At 37.1% G+C, this 19809-nt stretch overlaps 1 protein-coding gene across 4 annotated transcripts in view; it reads right to left on the bottom strand.

Annotated features, from left to right (window-relative positions):
• LOC145683423 (uncharacterized) overlaps positions 1 to 19809 on the bottom strand; it is a 275918-nt gene that overhangs the window by 95275 nt on the left and 160834 nt on the right. For all 4 annotated transcript variants that reach the window (XM_081754756.1, XM_081754759.1, XM_081754758.1 and 1 more), the window contains one exon: positions 3565 to 3647. In XM_081754756.1, the coding sequence (XP_081610882.1) occupies positions 3565 to 3647 (83 nt within the window). The remainder of the gene's footprint in view (positions 1 to 3564; positions 3648 to 19809) is intronic.

Below are 19809 nucleotides of genomic sequence, written 5' to 3'. Positions count from 1 at the left end.
TTAGGACAATCCAAAATATTTTGTGTTACTGTTTGAATGAATAATAAATCAATCATATGTCGCCTTTGTTCTAGTGTAGGAAGATTAAAGTTAGCAAGTATGGTTTTACAGCTGTCAAATGTAAGATAAATGTGAGTTTCTTTATATGTTAGAAATTTTTTTAAAAAAATGTTTATATTCTTTCTAATTGCTTGCGATGTTTTATGTGAGTCGGATTCCAAATAGTAGAGGCATACTCTAACTTTGAGCGAACATATGGATTGTACAACTTCTGTAATGTTGAACAGTTCTTAAATTATTTTCCCGTTCTAATTATGAATCCTAATAGGTTGAGTGCTTCACTTGTTATATTTACAATATGATTGTCAAACGTTAACTTAGAATCAAACGTAGCACCAAGATCTTTACTGAATCATGCCTATTTACTATGTATTTATTAATTTCATAATTAAAGTGACGAGGTGATTTGCTCCTAGTGAATGATAATACTTTGCACTTGCTTCCATTGACCTCAAGTTGATTCGAAGAGCACCAGTTACCAATATGATCTAGACATTGCTGCAGCTTTATGTTGTCGTCCACAGAATTGATTTTAGCATATATTTTTAGATCATCGGCATATAGTAATTTTTCATGGTCAGGAATACAGTCAGGTAAATCATTAATAAACAAGAGAAATAATAATGGTCCTAAATTTGAACCCTGAGGGACTCCTGAAGATGCGATATATTCTTTAGATTTGTGTGCATTAAAAAGAACGGATTGTTTACGATTAGATAGGTATGATGAGAAGAATTTAATCAGGGACGGAGAAAAGTGGAAAAGCTTTAATTTTTCTAGTAATATGTTATGGTTAACTTTATCAAAAGCTTTTTCAAAGTCAATATAAATCACATCTACTTGGCTGCCTACATCTAATGAATTCGCTATAAAATCTGTAATAATTGCAAGATTTGTTATTGTGGATCTTTGTGAAATAAAACCATGTTGTTTAATTGAGATAACCGGTTTGACGTGATTAAGGATTCGTTGATACAAGATATGCTCAAATACTTTGGCAAAAGCAGGTAATATTGCTATGGGTCGAAAGTTGGTAATATCTTGACTATTGTTGGACTTCGGAATTGGACAAATTAATGCTGTTTTCCATTTGTCTGGGAAAGTACTTGTTCTTAGTGATAAATTGAATGCAATTAATAGGGGATATTTAAATATATCAGCGTAACCCTTCACAATGTAGGAGGGAAGTCCGTCAGAACCAACTGCCGTTTTGGACTTTAGGTTCTTAATAGCCATTCCTACTTCCTTCAAATCTATCTGGCAAATATTTAGTGCTCCTATGCTACCATATCTGTTATCTCCCAGATCTATGTTGGGATCAATTATCGTTTCTGAAGAGAAAACATACACTGATCTAAAATACTTCCCAAAAGTATTGGCTATTTCCTCGTTACTAGACAGATTATGACCCTGAAACTTTAATGATTTAGACGGTAGATGTCTTTTCCTATTTTTAACAAAATTCCACAATTCACTTGAATTCTTAGTAACAATATTTTCAGTATTATGTAAGAATGTTTCATAGGCTAATATGATGTCATTTTTAACTTCTTTTCTCAAACGAGCAAATTCCATGTAATAGGAGGTACTATTGCTAGTTTTTAGTTGAAATTTCCTACGATAACTTGCCTTAGCCTTCAATTTATTAATTATGTCCTTAGTGAACCAGCACGGAAATTTCGAGGCAGAGTTTTTCCTGCGAGGGGCGCAAGTATCTAAAATTTCATAGATAATATCATATAGCCTACTCACTAGGTCATTAACATTATTGTATTCCCTTAGGCATTCCCAATCGACATATTAAACTAGTATACAATTTCATAAAATTCGCCTTTCTAAAATTGTAGCCAAAAATGTTAGAATTATGACCTACTTTTGAACGACTTTCATGTTGCACATTTATTACTATAGCTGGATGATGTTGATCTTCTGGCACTAATGGGAGTAATTCCCTGATAATTTCAACAGATTCTAGTGTGGATAAAACTAGATCTAGAGTACGATTATTATTGTTTTGTATGTGATTAAAAGATTTCATATCATAAAAAACCATGAAATTATGTAAATTTTGACATTTTACGGTACAATTTTCCAGATTAAATTCATTGTTTTCTATTTCTCTAATGTTAAAATCACCAACCAGGAGAACAGAACAGCCTTGGGGACACTTACTTTCAATACGTTCAAAAAATATTATACATATCTATACTTGAATTTGGTTGGAAATAAACTACACATATAAAAATTGTTTTACCCCCAGTCGTGATTTTGACAATAACACAATCAAATTCATCATCATATCTGTCTATTATACTGAGATTGTATTTCTGCAAAGCTGCCACAAGAACTCAACCCCCCCCCCCCTAGATTTGCCTAGTTTATCAACATTGCGATCCTGACGCGCCACAGTATATCTATTATCAAATAGTTCCGCATCATAATGCTTTTCATTTACCCATGTCTCTGTTATTGTAATAATGTCATAATCATGCGACAGAACATTGCAGAAAAAAATGTTGGCTTTACCACGCAAACTATTTGCATTTTGATAATAGACTCGTAAAGCAGTGTGCTGGCAAGTGTAGAGAATAATTGTCAAGTTAATTGCCGGGAGACATTTCATGCCACTGACGTTTCCTGTGATATCGTCCGAACTTCTTTTTTGGGTGACTATTCAATGAATGCAGCGGTGCAGTCTTATCTCTCGTTAATAGCCGTCTGTAGGATACATGTTCTTGATCCAACCTGTATCAGTAATCATCATCTCCCATTAAAATTCCGATTGTTTAGGAAAGAGATGCTCGCTAAATCTTGCTGCAAAATCCCTTTGGAGGAATCCCTAATTGATCTCAATATGTGAAATCTTTAATAAGCTTAAGTGCTATTTACAATCCGTTTCTCCATTGCATATGGTGATTCATAGGCTATAGTTCCTTCTAAGGACACGCAGGCAGGTGATCCTCCCAAAATTCTGACTTTTCTTCTGTATTTAGTTTTTTTTTAAAATTATATATTTGGGGTGATTTTACAACTTTTAATAGAGTTATCCTCATATTGAATTTGGACCTCCCGAAATGCTTTGGAACATTTTCGGATAAATTTCTGTGTACGTGCCTAGTTCTTGTTATCTGTAATGAAAGAATAAAATAAATAAATACAAACAAAATAATATAAGGATGAAGAGGTGCCTGCAATAAAACATATAACACTTACGGAGTGAGCACTTATATTCCACATATATGACGGCAATGGATTTTGCTCCCCATCCTGTATAACCAGTCAAACAGCGCGTGCTCGATTGGATAATGTGTGGCCAGGGAATTTTAGCACAATCTGACTTTCTATATGGTTGTTTACGTCGCGATGTTGTCTCGACGCTGAAAATGGCGTGCCTCCATATAAATCGAAGTTGAGAGATATTCTTGACTTTGTTCCAGTGAAAGAGAGCACATTATGTTTAATTTTAAACATAGACAAATTTGAACAGTTACAAGAAATTATTACCTTTAGGGTTCCAATTAGAAGCAGAATGGATGAAATAACCAAAAGGCTCCAGAAAAGATGAAAAATAATGATCCCTGCAAGAACTTCAAAAGAGAAATCAATTTTTAATATCATTTTAACGAACCCTAATTTCTTATAAATATAATTATAGCAAATATGTTAACTACATTCTCAATTTCGCCTAATACCTGCACACTATACCCATACTTATTACTCAAAAAGCAGTCCATTAGTGCATCTTTGAACTTTGTGCATTGAAGTAACCTTATTCTTACGGTTTTAACGTTAAATTCATTTCTGTATGTTGAACTTTAATATTTTAAACTGAACACACGGCTACATGCATATCTGTGCTTTTCACTTTTTGCAAGCCTTATAGGCCCTATAAGATCCCCTTGTTATGTTGCCAAAATGAAATAATCTCAAAAGAGAAAAAACTTGTCCATTCAAGCAGACCCAAGCGGAGGGGGTAAATCATTTGCTTACGTTAGCTTAATTAGTGAGGTGTACTAATACGGCTAAAAATGTGATTACGTAATACTGGAATAACTCTATTTTATGGTAGATAGTAAATTAATATATAACACTTTTTTTCATTTTAAGCATATCAAAGATTCTCTTAATTTAGTAGTGTCCCGGATCTTCATTTTTGAAATATGGCAACCTTACCTTAAGCTCGAAGGCATAACATGAAAAGTTAAGCTCAAATATTTCATTTCATTCGTTTTTTCATTGCGTTTCCTAATGTTATCAGAAATACTTCAAATATTCACACATTACTCACATAGTACTTGTAACTTAAATAACAGGCATATTGAAACTGCAATTTATTATATTATCAATTAATTTCCTTACGGAATATTCGATAGTAATATAATATTTAAATTACGATCTTTCATACTCCCACGAAACTTCAATCGAAAACTTCAAAGTTGCACATGATTACTAACAAATGACTATCTGATTCATATTTCAAAATGTGAGAAAGGAAGAGGTAAGTTTGTAAACATTTGTCTGATATCACTGCTTGTTGATCAAGACTAATTAGCAGATACATGTATAGATTCCATTGTTTCTGCCCTTCCCCTTCCTAAGAAAAAATAGAAAATACTCACAGACTTCCAAATGGAAGTCGTGGACTCGTTAGGAAAGAATGTGTTACGTAACATTGAGAATACACCGAATTTCACAATTGTACAGGGAATTAAATCATACATCACAAATCAGCTATTTGAACATCTACACACAAAACTATAGAAAACTGGTTTAGGTACATTGGAACTGACCAAGTAGAGAAATGCTCAACAACAAACTATTTTACTCTTGTGCACTACTTGAAATATTTGTGATTAGAATAGGAGTAATAGATCATTTCAGAGAAAGAATACAACAAAATAATAAGCGGCGTACGCAAAATTTCATTAAAGGGATCAGATTCCAAAGTTCATATCATTTCACGTGTATGTATATACCTACATATCTTAATATGATAAATGTTTATTTTTGCATGGGGAAACCTCCCCTTCACGCCACGGATCAAAGAATAACAATACAGTATTGAACAAAAGTATTCGGCTGTGAAAATTAGGGAATAATGAAACAAGAATAGTCTTTAAGTTCAGCAAAGGCAGCAGGGGCGGACTGGGTATATTAGGGCCTAGGCCACGGTTACCAAGGAGGGCCCTCAGTCTATAACACCAAATTTCTAAAATAGCGTACAATGAACATCTGCGATCTGCGATGAGTTATTGCGTTATGCAGTTTTAAATTCATTGTTACTTCGTAGTTTTTGCAAGCTACGATTGGTCATTTTAAATTTGATGTCACAGCAAGTTTTAATCAAACAGCAAAGCACAGTAACAAGCTCTTGAGGGAATATTTTATAATTATTATTGTATTGAAACACTAAACAAATAATAGCCAATAACTTTTTACTGTGGAATGAACACGAAAGTTTTACTGAAAATGGAAAGCACTGCAGAAACACTAAACAACAAATAATATTTTAAAAAGTAAAAATTCTTTTCAGTTCAAATGATGAATTGTAGAATCCATGAATAATTTCGTCCACGGATACTAAATTTAACATGTCTCTTTCCATACACATTAGTAAAAATGTGCCTAAAATATTTTCAGACAAACTAGCTTTGAGATTTGCTTTCAAAAACCTGAACTTTGGGAAGCACCTTTCGCATGTCACTTGTGTACATGGTAAAGACAACGCACATTTGTATACAATGAAATAAATTATTAAAACAACTAGACTAACATAGAAATTAGAACAAAATTTTCCTTGCACAAGACAAGCAATTTTTGCACAAGGTGTTTGCAGCATCATTACCACCCTTGCCGTGAATCCCGTCCAAAGATGTTCCATTTCGCATAGCAGGCATCAAATGTATAATCATCATTAGGTCAACCATAAAGCATAAAAAGCAGTAAAAGCATAATGGAATTTTCCATCTATGGTTGGTATCATATTTATAATTTTGACCACTTTACGTATCCAAATAAGCTAATTTTATAAGCATAATAAAACATAATTTACAGAAATAAAGCATAAAGCATAATGCTTAATGCTTTTTATTCCGGAACCCTGTGTATGTATACAACAAAGAAAAATATGTTAACATATTTTGTATCAAAGAAAAAATTATGAACAAAGGCTGTTATCAATGCCGCAAACAATGGAAATCAACTACCAATTGCCTTTACGCGTATCAATGGCAATTTCGAATTCCTCTTCTCTCTCCGCACCTTCCGCTCAGAAGGATTTTTTCCCCTTACTTTGTGTTAAAAGGCAGGCAAGCTCGTTGTCCTTATTCCAAAATGCCAAAATTAAAAGTATATGCATCTCAGAGGGTAAGAGAATTCCCACCTGTCCATTTGAAAGTTGAAGGCGGTAATCTACAAGTATTTTGTACTCTTTGTTTTAAATTCATTAAATACAGGGTAATTATAAATGATTGGAGCGAGTTCACAGCGCTATAATAACAGTATTACTCCATATATTGCAATAATTTTTCACACATATAGAAAAACTCAAAAAGTTTTTGTTAATGCGATACATGTTTCTTCTTCAAAACATTCCTTAAGGAATACTGCACAAACTGAGGGTGAAGCAGGAAGCAGCGGCAATAGTTTGGTCACCAGTCTTCCTCGACTGTTGCAGTGCAATCAACAGAACATCGAGAATACGGTTACAGCGTTTGTTGCAGCTGGTACCCATCTTCATGTTTTTAGGAATGAAGAGTTCAAAAATTGGACTTAATCATCTACTAACATTATAACAACCCCTAGTGAAAGTACATTAAGAAAATATGTACATAGTTGTGCTGATGATGATCTGAATGAAACAAAATCTAAGTGTGAAGGAAAGGATGCTTCTGAGATTGTTGACGAAACTACTGACATTAAAAACCGTAAAGTTGTAAATGTTCTTGTCCGTCCACTTGGTGAAAATACTGAATGTTTTCGTTTAGTCAGAACAAAAATAGTGCAACGGTGCAACACAGATGTGATAGTAAATACTGTACTTGACGCATTAAGTGATATTGGTGTTAATAGAAGGCAGTTTGTAGTTCTAATATCTGATAATGCTCCATACATGAAAAGCGCTGCTATACACGTAATTGCAGTTGCTCCTAAATTAATGCATTCTGCTTGCTGGGTACATGTCCTTCACTTATGTGCAGAAGGGATTAGAAATAGTCTGAAAGTAGCTTATACTTTTATCGCATCAGTTAAATCAGCTTTGACTAAAACACTAGCCAGACAGAAAGGGCTATTAAATTCTTGTAGGAAGCACAGAAGATAACCAGTTTGCCTCCAGAGCCAGTGACTACCCGTTGGGGAACTTGATTCCAGGCAGGAAAATTTCACAGTGCTTATTACAGCACATTGCGGAAGTGAATAGAAGAGGAAGATGAATAAATAAGTTCTGCTGTGACAAATCTCAAACAACTAATTGGAAGTGAAGAATAATGTTTTAATTTCCAGCTTAATACCATAAATTACAGATGTCATCTGTAAGCAGATAAAAGTTTTAGAAGCCCATAGTGTGGATGCAAGTCAAGTGTGGCTTATTATTTTATCAGTTCAAGACAATCTTGAAACTTCTGGCGTGCAGTGCAAAAAGCTTGCAGGTTATATGAGTGGACATCACGTTGCTACCAAAGTTTGGAAACATGTTCAGTATCTGGATTCCACCCGCGCAAAACCAAATATGTCTGCAGAAGGTTTACCGACAGAATTGACGCGTTTCTCTCCGGCAGATATACCTTGGGAAGAATTGTGCATGTATCCTGTAATTCTTCAAGAGTAAATTGCTTCTGTTTCTCCCTTTTCCTTTTGAAGGAAAGACCTGGTTAAAATGCCAAAATTTGAGTATTTTGGCCATAAAAACTTTAACCGTGTCTCCTTCTAGTGCTTCAGTTGAAAGGAGCTTTTCCACTCTAAACTTGATTTTAAACTCACGCTGAACTTCGTTTACGGAAGAAAATCTCGAAGCTCACTTACGTTTTGCTTTTAAAAGGGGAGCTAACAGGAAACAGACACCATTAGCTATAGCGAGGATGAAGAATGTTGAACACAAGAAAATAAAACTTTTGTTTTCAAATATTTATATTCTCTATTTATGTTGATATTGTAAATTCAATTTGTTTGAATTCTGAAGTACTGGGAAAAATAAATCGTTTCTCTTACATTTTTAATCCTTGTGTAATAAAAGTGAGTAAAATAACACAAACACATAATATAAATGTGTAAAAATGAAGTACAATTAAAGGAACAGCGTATCAAGGCATAATTTAGGAAAACGCATAATGTAAGGAAAAATAAAGCATAATGTGCAGCTGTATAAGGCATAAAGTTGGTTACCCTAATCACCATCATCATCATCTTCTACGGACTCAGGGGCATCATTCTCCTCAGGATAGTCAAAAAGCAGAACGTTTTGTGACAGAGTGTCATACACAACAGAGAACTGGTGGAGCACTTTGCATATTTCCTCGTTTTTATATTTAGTCTTTTCGCAAGAACTCTGAAAGCTCCTGCAGGCACACCATTTTTCTTGATTTCCGAAAAGTGCTTAAGATCCAGCATTTGAAGTTCAGACAGAAAGTCTTTCAGACAGTAAATTATCACTGACACATGTAGCAGCTGTATTCAGAATTTCGTTGAAGTTTTTTATTCTGAATAAATCATATTCACTTACATTTAAGTTCTTTCGTGGCATTTTCTTCTTTGAGATTTTCCTGCGCGGAAAATGTTCTTTCATTTCTATCTCTACACCAGATTGCGCAAGCTATTGATTTATCTTCTCACAAAATATTTTTGTATTTTCGTAAAGTATTAAACAGACATCTTCTTTTGCTTCTATTTTCTTCTGAAGCTGCTGCTGCAAATTGTCTGCAAGTCTCCAGGCTGTAAGATAGTCCAATCCGTGAGATTGCAGGTATTTTGAAACAGGCCCCGTTTCTGTAAACAACTCCAGATACACAGAGCACATCATTACTGTGTTAAATTTTGTATATTTATTCAGCAGTCTCAGCTTGAAATTTTGATTTCGCGTCAAAGCGCCTGTCCTGTACAACATCATTGAGGAACAATAAAAATATAAGAAATCTTGATGATGATGGACAGTTGTCCTCGTCTTGGCTTCCGGTTTCGTAGTGAAACTTGTTAGTGCCTTGCTTAGGCTCCAGCATCGTATTGCACCAACTTTTTGAAGTTTTCGTAGTCTGTCATGTCCCTCGTGACCTGCAAGGATCAATCATTTTTTTTTCCCAAGCATCCATTCTTTTGTAGGATTCAGACAAAAACACAGCACTAGTTTGTAGCACACCAAATAAGTTTGCAGCTTCAGGGATCTGCTAAGTCAAATTTGTCATAACTATAGACCGGATTTTAAGGTGCAAAAATGTGGTAGGAAAAAGGGAATAAAATGGGCTAAAAAATCATTCAAAAAGATCAAAGAAAAGGTGCTAATAGGATATCTTTATTAAGTGTTATAGTATACAGTTACATGAACTTCTTTAGTCATTACACCAACAAATATTGTTAAAGTCTTGGCTTTAAACATTGGACATAAATTGCAAAATTATTTTATTTAATCCTAAACTTGTACAACATTCAACATTCTTGTAATAAAATTGTGGTTAAAACCAACTCGGAATTTTAAAAAAGAAAACTTTAATTTAGCAATATTGTGGTTTGAGAAACTGTCACATATTTTTGGGTCTTCAGAAACTGGTTATACTTGATTATGCACAACATTTCTATATTTTCAAATGTTAGTTTCTGTCGCTTGGAGCTCAGGAGATCCTTGTATGCGGAGAAACTTTGCTTGACATCAATGGAAACCAATGGTACACATCCTGTAAGCGCATGGACAGGAAGTTTAGTTGACGCTGCAAAGGTTTTTATGTCCGGATTGTTTCGCAAATTTAGTTCAAATTTATCCCTAGCAACCAGTCAAGATTGCGTCTAAATTTATGGAATGTTATGTGTAAACTAGATTGAAAATAAAAGATATTGTTCTGTCCAAATTTTTTTTTAAAAAAAAGAGAGAAAAGGAACAATAAAGGTACTGAAGGCTAAAAGAAGTAACAAAAAGGGAAATTTTATGAATCTAGCAGAAAAGGTGCAAGACTCACGAAAAAGGTGCAATAAAGTGCGTTCATTTCAGTTCGTTTTATGCCCGAAAATACATATTTTGAACTTAGGTTGTTATAACAACTACACTTTTAGAATAGGTGCTGCACCGTAAAATCCGCTCTCTAGTCATAACCAAGGCCGGATCTATAGTCCTGCGAATTACGCATTCGCAGGAGGCGCTAGATGAAAAGGGCACCAAATTAGAAAGTGAATTTTTTTAATGTGAATAGTCATTAGAGAAAATGTTAATGATGAAATCATTTTCAATTAGCTAAAAATAAATATTGTACAGACTGAGATACAGAGAAAATACACCAAAAAGACAATAAAGGCGAATCTTTGTGTGGTTAGTTGTAAAACATCTCTTTACAATTGAAATCGACTAGTACATCAATTGACACCAATGCTACACTCACAAGTGATGCTAGCTTGAGGAAAATTTCCCGCGGCGCAGGAAGATTTAGGAAAGATTTTTTTAAAAAAGGGAGATTTTACGAATATGAAATGAAATGTAGGGAAATTTAGCTTTTCAATAGATATTATATTAAACACTACGGTAGTACGGGTAAAGACAGCGGCATTCTTTCCACAATCCCAACTTATGTGGAAAATACGAGACAAATATAACAGACTCTTCATTCCTCTCCCAACAAGCCTTCCGCGACCTTGCTAGAGAATATCATTGCCAAATATGTCTTTGAATGAGAATGGATAAACGAACAAAAGGAAGTCAACTGCACATGTTGCTTATAGATTGGGCGGCATTATCACAGTAAAAAGAAATGTCTTTAAGGATGCTCCACCTTGTCATAAACAGTGTCCTCGCATAGTGCTTCGTTCAGCGAAAATCAAATGCGCATTATCGAATTTCAAGCGACTAGGCTTTTCTTGTCCATTGGTCCAGGAAGGGGGGGGGGCGAATACGAAGAAAAGACTGGCGGTATAAATGGTCTTTTTCATCATTTCTGAGGGAAATTTTAACTTAAGTTCCTAATATCAGTGGCTCGAAATTACTGCCCACTGCTTAATGCTCACTTTGTGAATGTCTATTAGTCCATTTGTCATTCGCCAACATTTTCGTTTCTATCCTGAGTCGTTTCGTTGTTTTATTTATAATAATGCGTGTTTTTACTTTTCAATAGTATTTTGTTTTGATGTAATGGCCAACGATTTAAAAAAGTGAGCATTTTATCGAACCTTGAAAGAAGATGAGACGCAAACGAAAGCTCTGAAAAAGTATCGTTCGGCTTCTGGACAAAATTCCGAAAGTGATAATCATACAAATGTTGTGGTGGGGGAGTTCTCAATACCAGTTACTGTTAACAAAACATTTACAAGTCGCCAAACTTTTGAAACTATAGGCTTGTTTTACTTGATTGCAAAAACTTAATTTTTGAATTAAAATGGAATGGATACAATCTCTTTGGTTACTAGTCTGAGTGAATTTTAATGTATTTCAAAATTTGTTTTAATACAATTAGTTTTCAAGCAGTATATTCATATATAACTCGAAAGCTAAACTGTAATCGAAAGGTCATTAGGATTATAAGTAACACTTTTTTTTTGAAACTCTCATTGTCAATCACAACAGCGTATACACATGTTCATTGATAACAATGTAACAGTCATTATCAATCCATTCTCTCGTATTAAATTTAAATGGAACGAAATTTTTAAACATTTGCTAATAGTCCTAATGCAAAGTACAGTTTTGATTATTAGATACCAGTAAATGTGTTCAGGGGTAAACCAACGGAGGTGGTCTGAGAGTCTGGATCCCTCAGAACTTTAAATTTTGAAGAAAATCATCGCAATTTCAGAGGGCAAATACACTTCTTTTTCCTTGTAGCTTACTCCGAAAAATCTTCGGATTCAAAAGATAAATCTTGGTGCGCCACTGATTGTGTTTATATTGTGTTACTCATTGCCTGATTTCGAACGTCTATTTTGGAAAGAGATATAAAAGGACTGGATTGTTTTATAGGCCCAAGAAGCCCTGAAAAGAATTTTTGCGTCGGGGACCTGATTTTGAAGTTCCGCCACTGGTTCAAAGACAAATTAAATATCGATAAAAGGCACACACTTTTGTCACTTGCTGTGTATTAAATAAGTTCATCTAAAATTTATAAAGAATCATTTTTGATCAACTATATCTCAAGAACTATTAAATGGATTAGTTTTGATGGTCATTGAAAATAACATACTCAATGAAATGGATACGGATGCAATAACTTGGACACTTTTCTGCCCAATTGGAAGCCAGAAAAGTGTCTTTATAACATGAACTTTTCAGTAACAAAGAAAACGGGAACTTAAGCTAATTACCATAATCTTATCACTAGATGGTTTTAATGAAGCATAAGAACATACATCTTTTTCAAAATTAAACATGTGTTAATTTTAGACTTAAAGCTCATGAGTTTTATTCTGTCTCGACTTTTATGTTTCAATTGTACTTGTCAAAATACATCTTAGATTTAGATATATGTCTTAGTTGTGCCTTGTGCTTATTTAATAAAAAATGCTATTAATTATTAAAATTGGAACTTTGTTAAGTATTCATCCGCAGTCAATTAGTTGTAATTTAGCCATTTTTCGTTATATTTAGAGAGACTGCAGATATTGAAGAAATTTGCAATTGTAACAATTATTTGAATAATTTTGTCCCTTACAACTTTCTACTCTTTTACAATCTTAGAATCTAGGTGGGGGCACCTAAATATTATTTGCTTACACTTAAGAAATGTCTAGAACCAGCCCTTGAGCTATGCAGTGGATGTAAATTATTTCAGGATTATCCTTCTCCGGTAATGCTTTATCTCTTTCATAGCATCCACTCAAGTTAGCAGCTCTATCAAAAGAGCAGCCTACAATATCAAACATCAAACCATTGTTGGCAAAAAGTACAAGTTCCTTGTCCTGTAGTGTCACTGTTTACGACAATTGCTAACAGCCTCTCAAATACTTGACCGTTTATAACGTAGCAAATTACTATAGCCAACTGGTTGAGCACTGAAACATTTTGGGTAGAATCAACCGTTATAGTCCTGGATCCACAGTACATGCCCGTAAAAATTTGTGGGTGCACGTAGTTTTATTGTTGCATCGTATTTTTCGACCTATCGTTATCTACTTTTTCTTGGGTAGACATCTCAATTATGGTCGCTTATCTCCACAGACGCCATTTTCCAATATGGCCGCCAAATAAGTAACCAACAGTGTTGGGCAAATTTCAATTGAATTAACAATTAACAATTAATCTGTAAATTTAATTGTTAATTGCAATTAACAATTGAAATAAGTAATGGTTAATTGTTAATTGCAGTTGGCCATTGAAAAAGGAGAATCAATTGCAATTGATCAATTGATTGAAAGTAATTGCAGTGGAAAGTAATTGCAATTGAATTCTGTAATTCAATTGCAATTGAAATTAATTGGCAATTGATTCAATTGCAATTGATTTCCACAGCAATTACTTTCAATTGATTGATCAATTGCAATTGATTTTCACTAATTAATTTTCAACACTGTAGTTCAGAGAGGTCGTGGGGCAATGAAAACTTTAGCCACGACCAATTGACTCACCACCCGTCGTGACCCACGACCCACCGTGACCCACTCTGACCCACCACCCACCATAAACCACTCTTAGCCACTGAGACCCCCAGACCCACCAAAACCCAATGTCATCAACTCTGACCCATGATTCACGCCCTCTTCTCTACTGACTAAAGAGCTTAAACTTGTAATAAAATAAGCCTCTAAAATTATCACTCATCGGAGTTTGAATTTCTACGATCAATCGCTCAAGCACCACATTAATACAATAACGGCGGATCTGACCTTTCTAATATAAATAAAATAGAGTTTGTTCGTGTGTCTGTCTTTGTGCGGCCTGTGGACGAGACGAGTGGACCGAAACTTTTCAAAATTTGGTCACCGGTAGCTTGGTCTAGGCCCCAGACCAAGACGAAGAGTTTTTTTTTAAATTTCTTACTAGGGGGTCTCCAGGGGACGTTTACCGGGACCGGCCTGGGGACCAGAAAAGTCGACCGAGAGTTACCAAATTTTGGTCAAAGATACCTTGGTCCAGGTCCCACACCAAGGCAAAGCGTTTTCAACAAAATTCGAACCAGGGGGTCTCAGGGGGGCGTTTACCGGGACATGTAAAAGTAGAACGATATCAGTGTCGATTTCATAGTTTTCGCGGGCGCTGAGATCAATGGTGAAACTCCTATCGCATTAAGTTCCAAATTCACCGTATTCGGCTGCGGGCCGTGGGTCAACGGGGGGAAGGGGATACCGAAACGTAAAAGTAATCCAAAATGACCGATATTAGTATCAAATCCATAGTTTTCGCGGTTGCTGATATCAATGGCGACACTATCATTAGCGATGACTTTCAAATTCATCCACCGTTGTATGCGGGCCTTGGGTCACCAGAGGGGGGAATTCCGAGACATGTAAAAATAATCGAAAATGACTGATATTAATGTCAAATCCATAGTTTTCGGGATAGCTGAGCTCAATGGTGAAACTCAAGACCGCGTTTACTTTCATATTTAGCCCCCATCAGCTAAGAAAGGGGGGATTTATAAAGGGGATCACGAGACATGTAAAAATAATCCACAATGACCGATGTCAAATCCGTAGTTTTCGCGGTGGCTGAGATCAATGGTGATACTTTCATTGGCGATGATTTTCAAATTTAGCCACCATTGTATGCGGGCCGGGAGTCACCGGGGGTGGGGAATTGCGAGACATGTAAAAATAATGGAAAGTGACCGATATTAGTGTCAAATCCATAGTTTTCGCTGTCGCTGAGATGAATGGTGATACTTCCACAGGCGTTGACTTCCAAATACAGCCCCCATCGGCTGTGGGCCAGAGGCATTGTTTTTTTAAAAATTGGAACCAGAGGATTATAGGAACTTTTACCGGCATATGTAAAAAGTAGTAGAAAATGGCAGATGTTAGTGTCACATTCATAGGTTTCGCGGTATTGGTTGGGGGTTGGTGGGGGCCAGAGGAGATTTTTTCACAATACGAACCAAGGGGGTCTGAGGGGTGGTTTACCGGGACATGTAAAAGTAGTAGAATTTGTGTCGAATCCATATTTATTGGGGTTGCTCAGACTTATAGTGACACCCCCGATAGTGTATACGTTCAAATTCAGCCCCCATCGGCCTTCCCAATGAAAACACATGTACGTTGTTGGATATATATTCACACAAAATATATCCAATTTTAGAAATGTTTCTTAATTGTTCTCCCGTTGTTCAGTTCGTTTACATTGATATTTTATCTGATCCATGCGAAGAACGGGCATAACAGCTAGTACGAAATGGTAAAGTGTTTGTTATAGAACAAATTACAATGAATTCAATTATATAGATAATAATTATAATTAATAATTATTTCCTTGTTGAATTATAGATACTTTTCAGTGGAATTATAGATACTAAAACTGAATAAAATTTAAAAGTACCAAATCAACGTAAAGTAGACCAACGTAAAGGAAAAATATATAAAATTTTCCATATAATTAAGCTTACAAACGTAAATGGAAATTTAGCTTAATTACATGGAAATTTTTTGTGTCGTTTTGTGCGCCTATTTCCTCGTTTTCTGCGTCACCGGAAATGGATCAATGTTATCCTACAAATATGGCGGAACAAGTTAATGCTGTTCCGTCAGGAACGATTTCGAGGTCGTTTCCTTCACATCACCTTGTGCGTGTTTTCTACCGTTTTGTAAACCTATTTCCACGTTTTGTGAATCAATGGTAGTGGGTCAAAATGGGCATTGAATGTGGAAAGAAAAATGATCCTCTCTACCAACAGTATGGAATTTCAAGGTCGCTTTTTCGCATTGTTTAGTGCATGTTTTTACCGTTTCTGCGCATATTTTCACCTTTTATAGGCCAACGAAAGTGGGTCAAAGATGACCTACAAATATGACAGAAAAAGACATATCCATTCCACTTTCAAAGTCCATTTTGACCCTCTCCCACTGATGCACAAAGCGACACAAATCATGCATAAAAAATGTGAAGAAAACGACCTCGACATTCGATGGTGACGGAACAGCATTGTTATTCCGCTATATTTGTAGGCCATTTTGACCCATTTTCGTTGTCGCACTAAAGTGGAAATAGGAGCACAAAACAGTACAAAGCAGGCACTATACGATGCGAAAGAAACGACCTCCAAATTCGATAGTGGCGGAACAATGGCTCTATTTCCTCACACATTGATGGACCATTTTGACGCATTTCTGGTGATGCTCAAAACGTGGAAGTAGGCGAACAGAACGGTACAAAATACACACTAAACGATGCGAAAGAACCAACCCCGAAATTCGATAGTGGCGGAACAGTGAGCCATTTATTTCCCACTTTAAAGCCCCGTTTAACTCACCTCGGGTGATGCACAAGACGAGAAATAGGCGCAGAAAACTTAAAAAAGGGCACTAAACGATGCGAAAGTAACGATCTAGAAATTCGATAGTGTCGGAACAGTGGGTCATTTTCGTCACACCTTGAAGGCTCATCTTGACACACTTCTGGTGACGAACAAAACGTGGAAATAGGGGCACAAAACGTAACAAAACAGGCACTAGTCAGTGCGAAAGGAAGGACCTCGAAATTCGGTAGTGGCGGAGGAGTGAGTCATTTTCGTCACACTTTGGAGACCCATTTTGACACACTTCTGGTGACGCGCAAAACGTGGAAATAAGGGCACGAAACGGCACGAAACATTCACTAGTCGATGCGAAATGAAGGACCACGAAATTCGGTAGTGACGGAGAAGTGGGTCATTTTCGTCACACTTTGGAAGCCCATTTTGACACACTTCTGGTGACGCACAAAACGTACAAAACAGGCACTAAATGATGCGAAAGAACCGACCCCAGAATTCGATAGTGGCGGAACAGTGAGCCATTTAACTCCCACTTTAAAGGCCTGTTTAACTCACTTCCGGTGACGCACAAGATGAGGAAGTAGGTACAGAAAACATTTTTAAAAACTAGGCACTAAACGATGCAAAAGAAACGACCTAGAAATTCGATAGTGTCGGAACAATGGGTCATTTTGGTCACACTTTGGAGGCCCATTTTGACACACTTCTGGTGACGCGCAAAACGTGGAAATAAGGGCACGAAACGACACGAAACATTCACTAGTCGATGCGAAAGGAAGGACCACGAAATTTGGTAGTGGCGGAGCAGTGGGTCATTTTCGTCCCACATTCGAGGCCCATTTTGACCGTCTTCCAGTGACGCACAAAACATCGAAATACGCGCACAAAAGGGTACGCGATGTGAAATTAACGACCTCGAAATTCGATAGTGGCGGAACAGTGGGTCATTTTCGTCCCATCTTGGAAGCCCATTTTGACCCACTTCTGGTAACGCAAAAAACGTGGAAATGGGGGCACGAAACAGCACGAAAACTTAGTAGTCGATACAAAAGGAAGGACCTCGAAATTTCGTAGTGGCGGAGAAGTGGGTCATTTTCGTCCCACCTTCGAGGCCCATTTTGACCGTCTTCCAGTGACGCACAAAACGTCGAAATAGGCGCACAAAAGGGTACGCGGTGTGAAATTAACGACCTCGAAATTCGATAGTAGCGGAACTCTTGGTCATTTTCGTCCCATCTTGGAAGCCCATTTTGACCCACTTCTGGTGGGTGACGCACAAAACGTGGAAATAAGGGCACGAAACGGCACGGAACATTCACTAGTCCATGCGAAAGGAAGAACCTCAAAATTCGGTAGTGGCGGAGCAGTGGGTCAATTTCGTCCCACCTTTGAGGCCCATTTTGACCGTCTTCCAGTGAGGCACAAAACGTCGAAATAGACGCACAAAAGGGTACGCCATGTGAAATTAACGACCTCGAGATTTAATAGTGGCGGAACTCTTGGTCATTTTCGTCCCGCCTTGGGGACTCATTTTAACGCACTTCCCATGACGCAAAAAACGGCACAAAAGATGTTAAGGAAACGACCTCGAAATTCATTGGTGGCGGAAGAGCAATAATTTGTTCCGCCATATTTGTAGGCCCATTTTGCCCACTTCGGGTGATGCACAAAATGTGGGAATAGGCGCACAAAGGGACACAAAACACGCACAAAAGATGCAAAACAAAATACCTCGAAATTCGTTGGTGGTGGAACAAGTTAATGACGCCGTGAGCACCAATATAAGTATATACTGTAGTTCTTACCAGGGGGCGCGGTGGGTCAGTGGTAGAACGTTCACCTCCGGTGCTTGAGGTCCCTGGTTGGATCCCAGCTCGCGCAGTTTGGACTTTGTGGTGGACAAAAACCGTGCTCGTGGATTTTCTCGGGGTTCTCTCGTTTCCTCCTACTTTCTTCATTTCATTCATTTGCCATCATCACCGTCTTCTTTAGCCTAACCGGAATAAGCGTGGGACGTAAAACTAAAGATTTCATATCATTTTTTGTAGTTCTTACCATCAAGGCTGAGAGCTGCACGGTCCAATTTTTTTTAGCCAAAGTAGAAGCCCAACCGGAATAGTGATGTCAACCGGCCCGGTTCGGTTCAACTGAGCGTACAGCTTGAGCTGGCTTGGTTGGGATTACCCATCGACTGGGCTCAATTGAGCCAATGGCTTGAACCGGCTCGGTAAAGATGAGTTATCGACTCGGCTTGATTGGAGCCAATGGCTCGAACCAGCTCAGTTGAAACGAGTCCATAGACTGGGTTCGAGTTAGCTTAACTGAGGCAATGGCTCGAACCGGCTCGGTTGGGGTAAGCAATCAGCTCGGTTCTGTTCGGCTCAACTGGCTCGGTTGAATGAGCTGTTGGCTCGACTCACTTCTCGGTTCGGCTCGATAAGTGAATGAGCTGTGAGCGAGCCGCTTGAGTCGTTGACAACCCTAAACCCGGGTCGAGCAGTTTTAAACATGTTTGGCTGGAGTCCTATGACTTTTAACAATTTTTGGCTCGAGCCCGAATACTTGCTCCTCCTGAACTCAAACCAAGAACCTCGTGACCGATGTCCTTGCCTCCTGAAGATTTCTTGACTACCGAGATCGACAGTTAACTAACTTTTAGTATTCCGATACAAACCGCCTATAGCCTATTTCACGTTTATACAGGTACACGGTGTTATAATAATAATTAGTTATAGTAGTAGTAGTAGTATCATTGATAATTATATTGTCTATATAGGATACTTGAAGATAGTAGTACTTGGAAGTACACAAAGGATTTAGCTCGAATTGGCTCGACTCGACTGGAAACTCGATCCGAATTCGAGTCGAGTTGGGGGAAATTTTTCGAGCCGAGATCTCGAGTCGAACTCAAAGATGTCTGCTTCGAGTCGAGTCGAGTTTTAAAGAAAACTCGCTCGAACTCGCTCGTGCTCATTCCTATTGTATGCATGACGGGCATATAGAGTTCTTTCGAGGGGGATAGAACCATTAACATAATATATTTGAAAAATACTTAGTTTCACTGCTTTCTTTCCTGGGGGGGGGAAAGGGATGGTAGTTATCCAGCATTTCTTATAAGTACCTTATTTGAAATATGTAAAACAGTAACAAGTGGGCAATACAATAT

Source organism: Thermobia domestica, chromosome 4, assembly GCF_964235325.1.
Source record: "Thermobia domestica chromosome 4, izTheDome1.hap1.1, whole genome shotgun sequence".
Taxonomy (NCBI): Eukaryota; Metazoa; Arthropoda; class Insecta; order Zygentoma; family Lepismatidae; genus Thermobia; species Thermobia domestica.
The sequence above is the reverse complement of the archived record's forward strand: the minus strand, read 5'-3'. Positions and strand labels throughout refer to the sequence as shown.